General features: G+C 38.2%; 1 protein-coding gene across 1 annotated transcript in view; it reads right to left on the bottom strand.

Moving 5' to 3' along the window:
• Window positions 1–14,799, bottom strand: part of LOC150087933 (anoctamin-4-like) — a 452,209-nt gene that overhangs the window by 92,970 nt on the left and 344,440 nt on the right. Inside the window, exon 15 of the mRNA XM_090369274.1 lies at window positions 2,977–3,051. Coding sequence (XP_090225400.1) covers window positions 2,977–3,051 — 75 coding nt within the window. The remainder of the gene's footprint in view (window positions 1–2,976; window positions 3,052–14,799) is intronic.

Here is a 14,799-nt window from a genome sequence, read left to right as displayed (position 1 = left end):
TATTTTAATTTTTCTTCTTATTTTACTTTTATCTTTAAAGATTAATTTTTGCGTTTCTTTCCATTTAGCTAAATTGATTCATTTTAAAATTTCATTTGTTAAAATTCCTTTCCTTTTCAGTTTCATTGTCGGTATTGCTCTCTCTCTCTCTCTTTCTCTTTCTCTCAGCGTTTGGAAAAAAGATCTATGTTCGATTCCCGTCTTTGACTGCAGTTGTGTCAATCTCTACGACATTTCCGGGACCAAAATCAGGGCGTGGGATGCAGCCAGGAGCTCGTGTTAATAACATTAATATTAAAGTTGGACAAATGTTCTTAACTTTACAACTGACAACAAAACAAAAGTGGTTTGATGAAAAATCGTGTTAACCAGCAGTAAGTTAGTAATGTTAATTCAGGCGAGAACTGCACGGTTTTCCTCCCAGAACCTCAGGTTTCTCATCCACAGTTAACAGTCACGATATGCTGACGCTTAGTAAAAAAAAAAAAAGAAAAAAAAGTGTAGGCAAAAATCCTGAAAAACTCAATTCTTTTTCTGCGCTCTTGCCAATGTTTGTATCCTTTAAACACCTTACCGCTACCTCCACGCAGTTTAGTCGAATTATTCTGCTTTGGGAACCTTTGTCTTAGATACGCTCGTACCACCCTGTCTTTTAATTCCGTCCTGTAGGCCAACCGTGACTTAATGGAAAACAGCGAAATTTTGTTTGTCTCTACTAGGGATATAATGGTATAGTGTTTGGGTAAAGCGCCACCTGTGGTTTCCCACATCTGCGCCATCAATACTCTTGTGATGAATACAGAACCTCTGTAAAAGCCAGAAAAAGTGCGTTGCATGTGTAGTTTAGTGTTGGGTTCTGTTGTTTGTGCTGGCGTCTTGGCCGCTGGGCCCCCTAGTACGACTCCACGTTGCCCGTCACCACCACTGGGAAATGAGCCAAGCTATCCACAGTGCTCCGGCTGCTCTCCATCAGGGATCGCCAATAGGTGGAGCTGTCATTGTCAAGGAAAACCTCACCAGCGCTGATTTAGCGAAATAACAACAAGAGATATTAGTGTTATCTAAATTTAAGTTTTCATATTGCTTTTATAAGCACACTATAAATAGTATAAATGGTATTACCTGAGTAAAGTGAATGTGGAACCGGAATAATGATTGTGTATTATATTATCACTGTAGACAGTTTAGTCGAGAGTAGAGGACGCATGGCTTGGATCTTCTGTTATTTAAAAGTTGCAAAAACGGTGGGGAGGGAGTTCTGGGGTCGTGCTGGCCTTCTTCACCATTGACTGTAGCGGCGTACATCCGGAAGAAGCATGACGCTGCTTCCTTCCACCAGTGAAATTGGGGTGATGATATTATTACAACCTGAATCTATAAAGAGTCCTTGTGACAGTATAGTCGTTTCGCGACTTGTCACTTTGGAGAGGCTCAGTTCGAATCCTTTCGGGACTAGAGAAATTCTTAAATGCCCATTCAGTTGGAGCTGTAGTTAGTCGACCTCAGGTGAAGGGAATACGGTTGCCTTTCAACCACTCTTGGTTTTTAAGCCCGCAACGCGCAATTTGGCATACGAACACACACACACACACACACACACACACACACACACACACACACACGGAAAAAATACATTGGTGCAATATAATCTGTGCTGAAGTTCAGTTGTACTGCTGCATTCTTTCGGTGGTTTGTGACAAGTGTTAACGATAATCTGATATCTATATGGTTTACGTATTCAGAGATCCCGAATCTACAGAGAAATATTTCCTTCTTGAAAATATTTTTGTTCCAGTTGTGGCGCCTCCGTAGCCAGGTGGGCAGGAGCAGCAGTGCGTAGCACACGCTTCTTGATTAGACCGGGGTTCGAGCCCATGAGCCACCAAATATGGAAGATGCGCAAAGGTCAGGGAATGATCACGGCATATCCCTGGAGCAATATGGCTTTAGTTGTTAATGCTCCTAAAAACCAAATAACAATGTTCCAGTTGTGATATATTTTTTTCTGAACTTCTGCACCTACAACCCTTCCAAATAAAATAATAATAATAATAATAATAAATAGTGTTTGTTTATCATCTGACTTTATTCATCTACTAAAATATTTTGTACTCTTAACTGTATTATTTTAATTTTAATTCTCTTACATTATTTTTTTTATTAACAGAGCAAAATACAGACTTTTCAGGTTTTAATAATTTACCCAATTTTTATGAAAATCAGGATCGGCTATGGCCTTGTCCTAAGCTGCCAATGCGCCATAAAAAATTAAACCAACCAGCCATGTCCTTGTAAGGAGGAGATTCTGTACAGACTTCCATACGGGGACAGTTCTAGTTTGCACTAGGCCAGAGGTTCCCAAACTTTCTCGGTTCACCGCGCCCTTAGTGTCCCAGTAATTTTTTCACGGCACCCCTAGGCCAAAATAAATACCTAACACAGTGGTTTTCGACCTTTTAATATATACCTATATAATAATTTTATTCTTTATATAGAGGTACTAAATAGAGATCAATTATAGATCACCACAAAATTAAAAAACTACGGTACAACGGATACCGTACACCTTTTTATAATGAAATAAATGTATAAATTAAAAAAATAATAATAATAACTTTAAGTAACTAAACCCAAATTACACGGCACCCCAAGAATGTAATGTTGTTGCGGCACTCCGGTTGAAAACCACTGCACTAGGCTATAAATCCGTGTCTGCATGTTATGACGTCAAGGTTAACTCTCTCCATTTTGTCTAGTAGGCTGATACAATTAACTTGTTGTATCAGCCTCTGATTACAAATCTACTCCTTCCTTTTACTCAAAGGTTACAAATTAAGGACAGCAAAAACTGAACCAAAAAAAAAGTGAATTGCGGTTAAGACAAAAACATTCAATTTAGTCAACCAGCCAGCTATCCAGATGAAAACAAATCGGACTTATATGTAAAGAGGATATTTTCATAACATACATACTTACAATAAATAGGACAGCGGCGTTGACACTTAGAAGTCTACCAATTTTATTCCAGAACGGTAGATAAGGTTCCATTGCCTAGAGATTAAAAAATAGGAAAGTTAATGAAGTGGATTCTACAGATCAGAATGTATTTTCACAATCTTTTTAATTGTTTATATATTTTTGGATGATATTCGAAACACACTAAGAAATGCGTCCTAGTATTACTGTCTTGACAATGTAATAAAGTAAAATTTTGCTGCTCAAGTATTCCAAATTGAGATGTTTTTAATAAATGACAAATTGCCTTGATTTTCATAACTTAATACGAATGATCATAAATAATATTTGATTTTTATAAAAATTTGCTATTAAATTAATTTCATATTTATTTTATTTAAAGAATTTTTGTTTATTCCTTCCTGCATTTTCAAGTTTGAAATTGCGTTTTCTTAATTTGGAGTGGCTAGTTATTCAATGAATACTTCAATTTTTTTTAGTATCTGCCTATTTAGCTAACACTTACCATATTTGAAATTCAGCTTGTGGGACCATGGGAAGATTAGTCCCGTAGATGACATACTCCTCCAGAGACCGCTGGCATAGTTTGTCTTTCAGTTTCTCTTACTTGAACTTGGCTGTTGTTGTTGTTGTGATTGGGTTTAAAGACACAAGGGCAACTGAGGCCAAATTGTGTCTATTCATCGTTTAATTGCATGACCCTATCTTTATGATTGTTAAATTATATACTTTTGTATAGGCCAATACATTTTAAGTATATTAAAAGTTCTTCAATATTTGCATTGTTTCCTAGAATATGGGATAAATCAGGTGATACATTAAGCCTGGAAACTGATTGAAACGTGTTTGACCGGATGGTTGAATGCAAGGGACAATCAAGCAGAAAATGGCGGACCGTAAGCCGACTGTTACAGGATGAACACTGAGGTGGGATTTCTCCCAGTAGCAAGTATAGATGGGTATGATGCGTATGTCCAATTCTTAGCCTTGCCAACACCACTTCCTCACGTCTGTTTGGTCTGAAGCAGGAGAGCCACAGCTTTGGTTCTTGTTTTATTTGGTAAAGTTTGCTGTTAGTATTCCTTTTCCATATCTGTGACCAGTTGTTGTAACATGCTTTATGAATAACAGGTTTAAAATCAGTGTATGGAACCTGAGGATGTTGTGAGAGAGTGGGTTGAGGATGTTTAGCGGCAAAGTCTGCTCTTTCATTTCCCGGAATGCCAGAATGGCCAGGGATCCAGCAAAATGTGATTGACTGATTGGACACACTACAGGAAAATAGTTGGGAATGAATTTCTTTCAATGTAGGATGAGGAGAGGAGAAATTTTTCCTTATGGCATTGATAGCACTGAGGGAATCCGTGTAGATTATTGCGGGTGAGATGCAAAGTTCAATAATCTTACTAAGTGCTAACTTGATGGCATAAAGTTCAGTAGTGAAGACACTGCATGATAAAGGTAGTGTGGCTGAAATTGTACATGTAGGAAAAACAGCTGCAGCACCTACCTTACTATCAGTTTTCGACCCATCGGTATATATTTTACATGCATCGGAGTTATGGGTAGCATGGGCTGAGTGCAACTGTCTCATGTTTTTGGGAGGTATGACATTCTTCCCCCACTGGAGAAAATATGTATCATGTGAGGCACAAACATACGTCCAGGGTGGAACAGGTGCAGTTGTGTTCTGAAAAATATCAGCTAAATCAATATTCCAACTGTGAATAAGATCTCTGATCCTGAGTGAAGCAGGACGATTTTCATGTGGTTTATTCTCATAAAAAGAATCCCACCGAGTGTGATAAAGATACTCCCAACTGGGGTGCGATGGAAGACTCTGGATCTTAGAAGCATAGAAAAGCAATAATGTTTTCCTACGAAGATGTAATGGCGGCTCGTGGGCTTCAACATAAAGACTTTGCATGGGAGAAGTCCTGAATGCGCCCAGAGCAGTCCTCAGGGCACTGTGCTGGATGACATTTAGCCGATCTAATGTGCTTTTCCTAGCTGAGTCATATACGGGAGAACCATAATCTAAGCGTGAACGGATCAGAGATTTGTAGAGGTGAAGTAAGGAGTACCGATCAGCTCCCCATGACATGGATGAGACTGATCGAAGCATGTTTAACTGTTTTAGACAAGTAGTTCGTAGATATGTGATATGTGCTTGGAAGTTAAGCTTACTATCTAATATCAGACCGAGAAATCTGATGCTGTTTACAACTGGTATTGGACAATTGTTTAGCCGTAATTCAGGATGGTGGTGGACAGCACGTTTCTTACAAAAGTGAGTGGTGGTAGACTTTTGTTCAGCTAGTCGATATCCGTTGCGTGACATCCAGGATTCAATTCTGTTAATGGCAAGTTGGAGTTGACGCTCAATGGTGTTCATGCTTTGAGATTGGCAGGAGATTGCTAGGTCATCCGCGTACATATAAGCCTCCACAGTTTTGGGGATGTCTTTAGTTATGCTGTTGACTCGAATTGCAAATAATGTTGCGCTGAGTATAGATCCCTGTGGTACTCCTTCTTCCTGAATATGGGGTGTAGACAGTACGTTCTGATAACGGACCTGAAAAGAGCGGTGGCGCAGGAAATTCTGAATTATCTGAGGGAGATGACCCCTTAGTCCTAGGTGATAAAGGTCCATAATAATACCATGTCGCCAGGTAGTATCAAATGCCTTTTCAATATCTAAATTGACCATGACTAGATGTTGCTTCATGACAAAGGCATTCCGAATATTCGATTCAGCTTTGATAAGTACATCAAGAGTGGATCTGTTCTTACGAAAGCCGCTCTGATGATCTGTTAAAAGGTTCTCTGCTTCTAAGATCCAGGTAAGCCTCGTATGTATCATTCTCTCAAAAATTTTCCCCATGCAGCTTGTGAGAGATATTGGCCTATAATTGTTAACCAAAGAAGGGTCTTTGCCTGGTTTTGGTATGGCAAGTATGTGAGAGTGACGCCACGAAAGTGGGTAATCATTTTCTGAGAAGATTCGATTATAGAAGATCAATAGGGTACGTAAGTCCTCTTCAAGTAAATGTTTTAGCATGATGTAATGTACGTCGTCTGGGCCGACAGCACTATTTGAAGATTTATTTAAGGATTCTTTGAGTTCTGTTATATTAAATGGTTGATTGTGTGGAAGTGAGAGCCGTGTGGAAAAGTTAATTTTGCGGCGTTCTGCATCTGCCTTGATGCGCTGAAAGGAGATGGAGTAGGAAGCAGAAGCAGATATTGAAGAAAATGATTCTGCTAGCGCATTGGCGATTTCCTTAGGTGCCGAGAGATCTTTTCCATTCCAACAGAGTATTGGAGAGGGTGGTCGAGTGAATTTTCCATTTAGCGCTTTAATTCTTCTCCAAATGAATCGTGGGTCAGTGTCTTTGGTGATAGTTGAGGCAAATGAGATCCAGGAGTCACGCTTGGCTTTTCTCCTAATCTGCCTTGCTTTGGCTTTAAGTCTTTTGTATTCTATCAGATTACTGGTTGTAGGAAACTTACGGAATTTGTTCCAAGCACGGTTTTTCTCACGCTTGGCATTAGAACAATCTGTGTTCCACCAGTTGTTATGGTGGGAGCACTTGTGGGGTCGTGACTTCGGAATTGAATTTTTTGCTGCATTTAGTATCTGATTGGTAATGTAGTTAGTTACGTCTTCAATTGGATGTTGCTGAACATAACTCCTGTCTAACTGGACCTGGGTACAGTAGCTCTCCCAGTTTGCCTTCTTGAACTTCCAGGTGGATCGGTGTTCTAGATTTGCAGTTACTCGTGTTTGTAATGAGCAAAGGATTGGGAAGTGATCACTGTTTAGAGGATAGTTTAGCACTGACCATGTCATACTTGGGAAAATTGCTGGTGAGCAGATTGACAAGTCTATTGCAGAAGTAGATCCTGTAGATAGGTGAATATAAGTGGGAGATCCAGAATTTAGTATAGTTAGGTTGTTATTATTCATGAATGTTTCTATTAATTTGCCTCTTGTGTCAATCGCAGGCGACCCCCATAATGGATGGTGGCCATTGAAATCACCAAAAAGGCAGATTGGAGATGGTAGTTGCATAACCAAATTATCAAGTTCTGTATTTGACAATGGGTGAGAAGGGGATATATATATAGAAGTTAGGGTAATTGATATACCGATTGAAATACGTGCTGCCACAGCTTCTAGACTAGTTTGTAATTGAATTTGCCTGGACGGTATGTTTGATTTTATAAGCACAGCTACTCCTCCGCGAGCAGGAGACTCCGAAATCCTGTCTTTTCTATATATTGTATAGTTTGTAAATTTTGGTGAAGCTTGAGATGATAAGAAAGTTTCTTGTAAACATACTCCTATCGGATTATATTTAATCAGTAAATCTTTTATGTCGTCAGAATTGCTTCTTAGTCCTCTGCAGTTCCACTGTATGATATTAGACATTATTTGATTTTAGTTGTGCTCGATTGGTCTGACTGTTTTTTAGAAGTGGAGCATTTCGGTCTGTCTTGTTTTATTTTATCTTTTTTCGGAAAATAGGGGCGTACTGAATCCATGGTGTCATTTGCATGGAGTTCCAAAATGGGTTCCCCATTATCTAAACGCTCATCTACTTCCATACTGTTGGTAGGAGTTTCCATTTGTTTTGAACCTGTGTCAGATTTCCTTTGCTCTGTGTCATATGGGACCGATGGAGTATCACTAGGGATACTGATTGGGGTATTTGTAGCTTCGCTAGTTTTATTTTGAGGATTTTCTTTTTTTGAATTTGAAAGGGTAGATTTAAGCCAATTAGCCATTGAGGTATTAGGCGGGATTGATACATCTGTTTGTGCTCCAGTAGATACATAGTTTCTAGTGCGAACAGCGTAGGATCGACTGCTAGGCATGTTCAACATTACTTGCCTACGTGCTTCAGGAAACGTAACTTTATTTTCTACTTTATATTTTTGAATTTTTTTCCCTGTAATCCATAATTCGCAAGATTTGGAAAAGGCAGGGTGACTTCCCTTGCAGTTTGGACACGCAGGGGTTGCCACTGAGCAATCAGCTTGAGTATGGTCTTTAGATCCGCATATGGGACAGATGGAGTCACCTCTACATGCCTGCTGTGAATGACCATATTTCTGGCATTTGAAGCAACGAACGGGATTCGGAATATATGGTCTAATACGGCAATTCAAATAGCCAGCTTTGATTGAGGATGGTAAGTCTGGAGTACTGAATGTTAAAATGATGGTTCTAGTTGGAGTTAGATTCCCATCTTTTTTAGTCATGATTCTTTTTACACTTGTTACCTTTTGACTACTAAGTTCTTGGAGTAGTTCTTCTTCGGAGACTGAAGTTAGGTCCCACTCACTGATCACACCTCTTGATGAATTTAAGGTTCTGTGGGGAGTAACGGATACTGTTAGCCCCCCAAAAGACGTTGTATTTAACAGCCGCTCAGAATGTTTTGAGGTGGCTGTTTCGATCAGGAGGTCTCCGGATTGTAGTCGCTTCACCATTTTTGGTGACCCTGCAATAGACTCTAAACACTTCTGTATCAAGAATGGTGATAACTTGCCTACAGGTTGGGCAGATAACGAATGTACCACCAAGAAATTCGGTATCTCATTTGGACATTTTGCTTCTGTTCGAAGCCTTTTTGGGTGAACAGAGTCATGGTCAATATCGGGAGTCTCTTGTCTTGAGCTCAATGGCTCTAAAGGGGGATAATTATTTTTATCCATGTTAGCTCCTTTTGGCCCTGGGGGTTTACCTTTACCACCCAGGTTACCGGCCCCGCCACGGGGAGGCAGGAGCAGTGCCGCTTGTGGCCAAGCGTATAGGTTAATATAGTTAGTAGGAGTACTAAATTAAAGAAAAAGGTTCTTTCCTTCTTCTGGGCTCACCTCTTAGTACTTTTAAGAAAATGAAGCTACTTAACGAAAAGGTTTAATAAGTAAGGGAGAAAGCAAAATAGAACCTAGTCGCTTACCAAAAAACGCTCTTTAAACGCACGAGAATCGCTTGGCCACGGAAACGCTTGGCACCCGGGGCCTTGAACTTGGCGATTATCAAGATTCTCTCTAACCGGCACCGATAAATTTGTGGTTTTAGAGAGAAAATAGTTCCGGCAAATAAACGTAAGTTATAACAATCATAACGCTTTCCAAAACATGTTAATCTTTGAGATTAATGAATAAATATAAACACGCAAACACCCATACAAAAAAAAAAAAAAAAAAAAAAAAAGAATCAAAATAAACCGAGCGATTATAATATATTATAATCGAAGTTCTGGCTGATCAATATAAAGTAAACTGAAATATTCATGTTAAGAACTAATTAAACTAAAAATAATATTTCTATCAGCTTTTGACTGCAGATCGTATGGCCTCTTTCCTACGGTATCAGCCTTGGGATTTACTGAGAAAATTCTCGACTTGGTTGTTTCATTTTATTACATGTGATTCAGTCTCTTTTCAGTTGTAATAGTTGAACTAACTAAAATATAGAACATTACTTACGAAACGTACCATAGTTTGTTAATAAATGTGTAATTATTGTGGTCCCACACTATAATTACACAATTATCAGTGTTATTTATATTTGTGAATTAAAATGAAGAGGTATGACTTGAAAATCCACATAGGCGGACGTCAGCTGCATCCTCAGTTCGTTTCTTGCACCTCATTGATTTAATTTTTTAAAAAACTAATGACATCCAAGAAACCTACAAATATTTTTCCAGATTTGTCTGTTTTTTTTAAAAACAAAACTGAAAATCCTAGTATGTGTTTTTTTCAAACGTTTATTTAAATTAATTTTGTTTGTAATGAACGTTGATATGATTACAGTTGAGCAAAATATATGCGAGTAGGACATAGCCTCAGCGTCGATTGCGTCGATCTCATATTGTGGACGCATTTCACATGAGCTGTTCATTATTGCACTACGCACTTTAAATAAATAAAACAATATACATCCCAACTTCACCAGTGAGGAAAGTAGGTTGTTATTTATTTAAAGTGTATGTCATTTGCCATACCCGGTTTCGGCTTTTTTTTTGTTTTAATAAACAGAAATATACGTCGTCATTGGAGTAGTGATTTTTATTTAAAGTGCTTAGTGCAATACCGAGGCAACTTGTTGTGGACTTCCTCCACATTATGAGATCGGTGCACTTATTACAAACTTAGTTTGCTCAATTGCTGGGCACAGACCGAATCCATGCTTACTTGAACAATTATGTTATAGCTCTCATAGCATGAGGCCTTTGTCTTAAATTAGTCGAGCTTTTAAAACTTCTATACATATTGTGTAGAAGTTTTAAAGGCATATTCTATACATAATATGTGTAGAAGTTTTAAATGCATCTTCAAGCATTTCACATATTGTGGATATTTCTCATCACTTGTTTTCAGGCGATTCACAGCGCCTATTTCTCTACTGATAGTCATGAGCTAAAAACTGTGGTTCACTATTCTGCATCAAGCTTATAAAAAATTAGGATTCATCAAAGGATTTGTGTGTCTTCTTTAAAAACTTATAAACTAACAAGGATTTTATACACACGGCACACTGTAATTACCACCATTCGTGAATATGCCAGCCCAATGTGGACCGTACGATCAACCGCAGCTGTTGATAGAAGAGAGAATTAAAATTAGCCTAGCCAAGTACATGTACATTCTACCTCAGAATTTATAGTATATCCAAATACATTCTACTTCAGGACAGAATTATTATTGTATTCGATAGCATCTTTACAATTCTTGCTACTTAAATACAGTCTTGCAATTACATATACGTACTCTGATATACTGTATTATTGACTTGAAATTCGTCCAGAGTAAGTGTCTCAATAAAACTTTTCTCATTGCTCCTTTAATATTCATATTACAATTACTTCATTGCTATCCACATTCATTTAATTTACAAAACCAATTACGGAAATTCAGCCCTCTCAACTCATATTTAATCGATCATTGTAAACTGGATCCATTCATTAATCAAAGTAACTTTTTCAAGGAGATTGACGGTATCCAGCAAGCGGAAATCTGTGACTGTTTTTAGTATTAAATAATCATAAGGTGGTGTTGCTTTGTACTTAATTAACTTGTTGCAAAAGCATGGATCATGATTGTACAGTTTTACGTTCATACAACCGATGTTTGAATTTTTGGCACACGGAAAGGACTACCTTTTCATGTTCTCATTTGATTGTTTGTTTTTAGACTGTATTTTAGGATTTTACCTTTTTTGACTGTACTATTTCATGTTCCCAAAAGGGATCATGAAAGTTAGTCCTAAAATCAGTTTGTGGCATATCATAGCACACGATAAGCCTCATAAGCTTTTTCTTTGAACGACCATCCGGCTATAGAAACCTGTAGTTCTACAGTTGAAAGTTGAAGAAATTACAGCCACGATAATTTTTCCTGCAGTCACTCGTACCTTGCTATATTGGAGTTTTAGTGTATACTAATTATTTGATTATAAATGTTACCTATTAGCCGGATTGGGAGAGGCACACACCCATTTCGCAGTCGCAATTCTCGCAGATGTAATGCCCTCAGACCTTTTCTTTTTTGGGATACTTAAAAGTACAGGGTTTATACGTTCTCACTGGTTCTGTGGTGAACCGGAGGAAAATAATGATTCGTGTTGTAAAACAGTCCTCTCATGAATGTCTGGCGCCTGTGAAATCGAATGCAGTCTCGACGGCTTGTAAGCCCATGTTGCGCCAAGTAGAATCGAAAAAACTTAATAGTCGCTTTTCACTTTGGCTGAAACACACTATTTGATAAAGCAGACTTTTCAAGTTTATGATTCTTTTTTAAGAATCCTGTCTAATAAATATGCTTTTAGCATGTATCTCTCCATCGAAGAAATACAGCCTCATAAAGGCAAAGAGTTGCAAAATAACAAGAATTACGCTCAGCCTACAATTCCCCTCTTGTTTATGTCTCGTTCATCAACAATGCAACCTTTTTTTTTTTTTTTTTAAATGAAATACTAGTGTTCGTATCATTTAACGTCTACGAAACTTTTTTTGTTATAATTCCCATTATGGCTGTGGTAGCCTACAAAATGTAGCAAAATTAAACAACATAGTAGGGACATCAGTCTTGAATCATGGACGTCATGTTCTGATGAAACTTCCAACACGACACAGTTCCTTGTAAAGCACGGATGGCCAGGATCTTGAAATCTGAAGCTCTAAGTCCTAGTGTCTGTAGTAGGATGGCTGAAGCTTTTCTCCGGATTCTCTTATGAAATCGTTACTGTTGAGGCGACTGGTGGGTATCTAAATTCTTCTCTGATCTAGTTCTTCAGGTTGATGTTTGAGGCATAGTATTTTCTTTCAAGTCTATATGGGAAACGTCAAGGTCATAACCCTGTCCAACCACTTGCGCATCTAGAACTACAACTTCTTTAGCACAGACCATATCAGGCTTTCTGAGGCTATCGGTTCTATAATGGGGGCTCTGTTGCAACGCCCCAACAGAAAGGTTGGGGCGTCGCAACAGAAATAGCCACATTGTTAACTATCACATCATGCTGCTTAATCCGAGCACCGTAGGAACGATGACAACGTTCGGCAACATGAGCGATTGTTTCAACTGCATTATTCTTAGCCCTGCAGCTCTTATTACTGCGACTTCACGAGGTCCTCGCAAGATTGGGCAAAATATTCACTTGGGCTTTAACTAGCTCGACGAACCAAGTCCCGACAACAACGTAGTGCCATCACCGATCCAGCGGTTTTGAGACTTCGCATTACTTGAATCTTTCTGACCCTGTCCATCATAGCACTCATGTAGCAGTCTTTTCCATCGTGTTTTAGCCTTCACTCATGTATCAACAGCATCTCGTACATCTTGAAGTAATTTACTCACTGATATTATTTCCTTTCTGAGGACGTTGGAATCTGCCAATCCTCGAATCGGTGATGAATGAGTGTTGAAGCTTTTTAGGTGGCTCTTCAAAATACGGATGGCCCATCTTAGAGATGGAATGCCAAGTCCACCTGTGATGTGAGCATGAAAGTAGGAAATAACTGTGTTGTGCGGGAGATGAAACCACTGTCTCACCGCAGTGGCACTTGTTTGTCCAGATTGACCAGAGCTCCTGCAGTCACTCGTACCAAGACAAGAGGATGGAAAGGCAGGGAAGGAGCAGACGCTGTTGCGATTTCAGAGGCGCCTTCTTCAACCTGAATAAGCCGTTCTGGATTTCGCTTTTAAATATGGGACCTGTTTATTGAGTGATTTTTTCGTGACAAGTAACATTTTTGAGCAAAAACTCGTTTGCCTAGCAGAAAAAAATGTTACTGCTCCGATTTCAGATACTGTTCAGGTATAATTTTTAAGATGTGCATATTTTAACACGATATTGACCATGAAATGCATTTCTTACGTCTCACATTTCGCCAGGACATCCTCAGTTCTTGCCCAGAATAAAATATATTTTGCAGAAATGTCAGTAATGACATTTTAAAAGCAAAATACAATACATAATTTGTTGCGTTACTCATTTTATAAGCGACCAGAATGGAGAGTATACATGTACAGTATATCTTAATTGCAATCAGTATTATTAATGAATGTTACTTTCATGACTGAGTCAATGATAACTGAAGTACATGTTTGTTGAACGGCAAGTTTTCAGTTTTTTGGCAGTCGATTTGTTATTAATAATAATGCAATAAACAATAACTCTCATAACTAATAAATATATTAAAGCTTTTGCCATGCAAATTTAAAAAAAGTGCAAGTGCTAGTTTTCATTATGAAGTGATATATTGATATAAGCGTGACATTTTAGTGACTATTTTTTAGCATTAAATAACCATAAGGCTGGTGACAGTGTAGCTTTATGCAACAGAATGAATCATGGTTATACGGTTTTACCTACATACCATTGACACTGGATTCAGTTGGTACGCGGTTACTTTACTTTCATATTCTGGCCTTACTAGTTCCTGTATAAAGCAAAATTTTATATTTATTCAGTATTAGTATTGACATTTCAACTATTTTGTCAAGTCAGTTTTTGTTAATGCAATAATAATATTATCTGCTACTGGTGTATCTCGTCTGTGACGAAAGATACAGTGTTTCCTTTAAACGTAATTTTATCATGTATTAAATTGATACACGTAGCGGAAGTAATTTCTTGAATCAACTAGATGACTGTTTATTTCAACACGCTAGAGAAATCACAAAGGGGTCAATAATCTTTGACGAAGTTCTCATGAATGATCGAAGTGTCAAAAATATGGCGGTTCACGTACCGATAGTTGGGAGTAATCATAATAGAAAAAGCAGTATGTACTGGAACTTAAGAACAAGTTTGAGCTTCTGCAGACTGCTCAGGACCAAGATATCGACAAGGAATATTACAACTTTCTGAAAGTGATAAAGCCCAAGAAACCTATAGGGAAACAGAAATCCAAAGAAGAAAAAATTAGTCAAGAAACACTTGTCATTATGAACCAAAGACGACAAATGAAGAGCAAGAAAAACACTGACAGGGAGAAAATTGAGTATACTGAGTTATGCAAAGCCATTAGAAAGAGACTCAGAGAGGACATAAGAAGATTTAACACAAGAAAAGTAGAACAAGCATTAAGGGAAAACAAAGGATTTAAATCAGCAGCCATGAGCAGTAATACAGAAAGACAAATGATACTGAAACTGAAGAATAGCGATGGTGTACTTATAAACAGCAGAGAAGGCATAATTCAAATAGCAGAAGACTACTATAGAGAATTATACAAGGAGCGAGGGAATGATACCAGCAGTGGGGAAGATGGATTGCAAAGTAGCAACACATACGAC

This window comes from Mastigoproctus giganteus, chromosome 3 (assembly GCF_048544385.1).
Source record: "Mastigoproctus giganteus isolate SK-2022 chromosome 3, ASM4854438v1, whole genome shotgun sequence".
Classification (NCBI taxonomy): domain Eukaryota; kingdom Metazoa; phylum Arthropoda; class Arachnida; order Uropygi; family Thelyphonidae; genus Mastigoproctus; species Mastigoproctus giganteus.
This window is presented reverse-complemented; position numbering and strand designations above follow the sequence as displayed.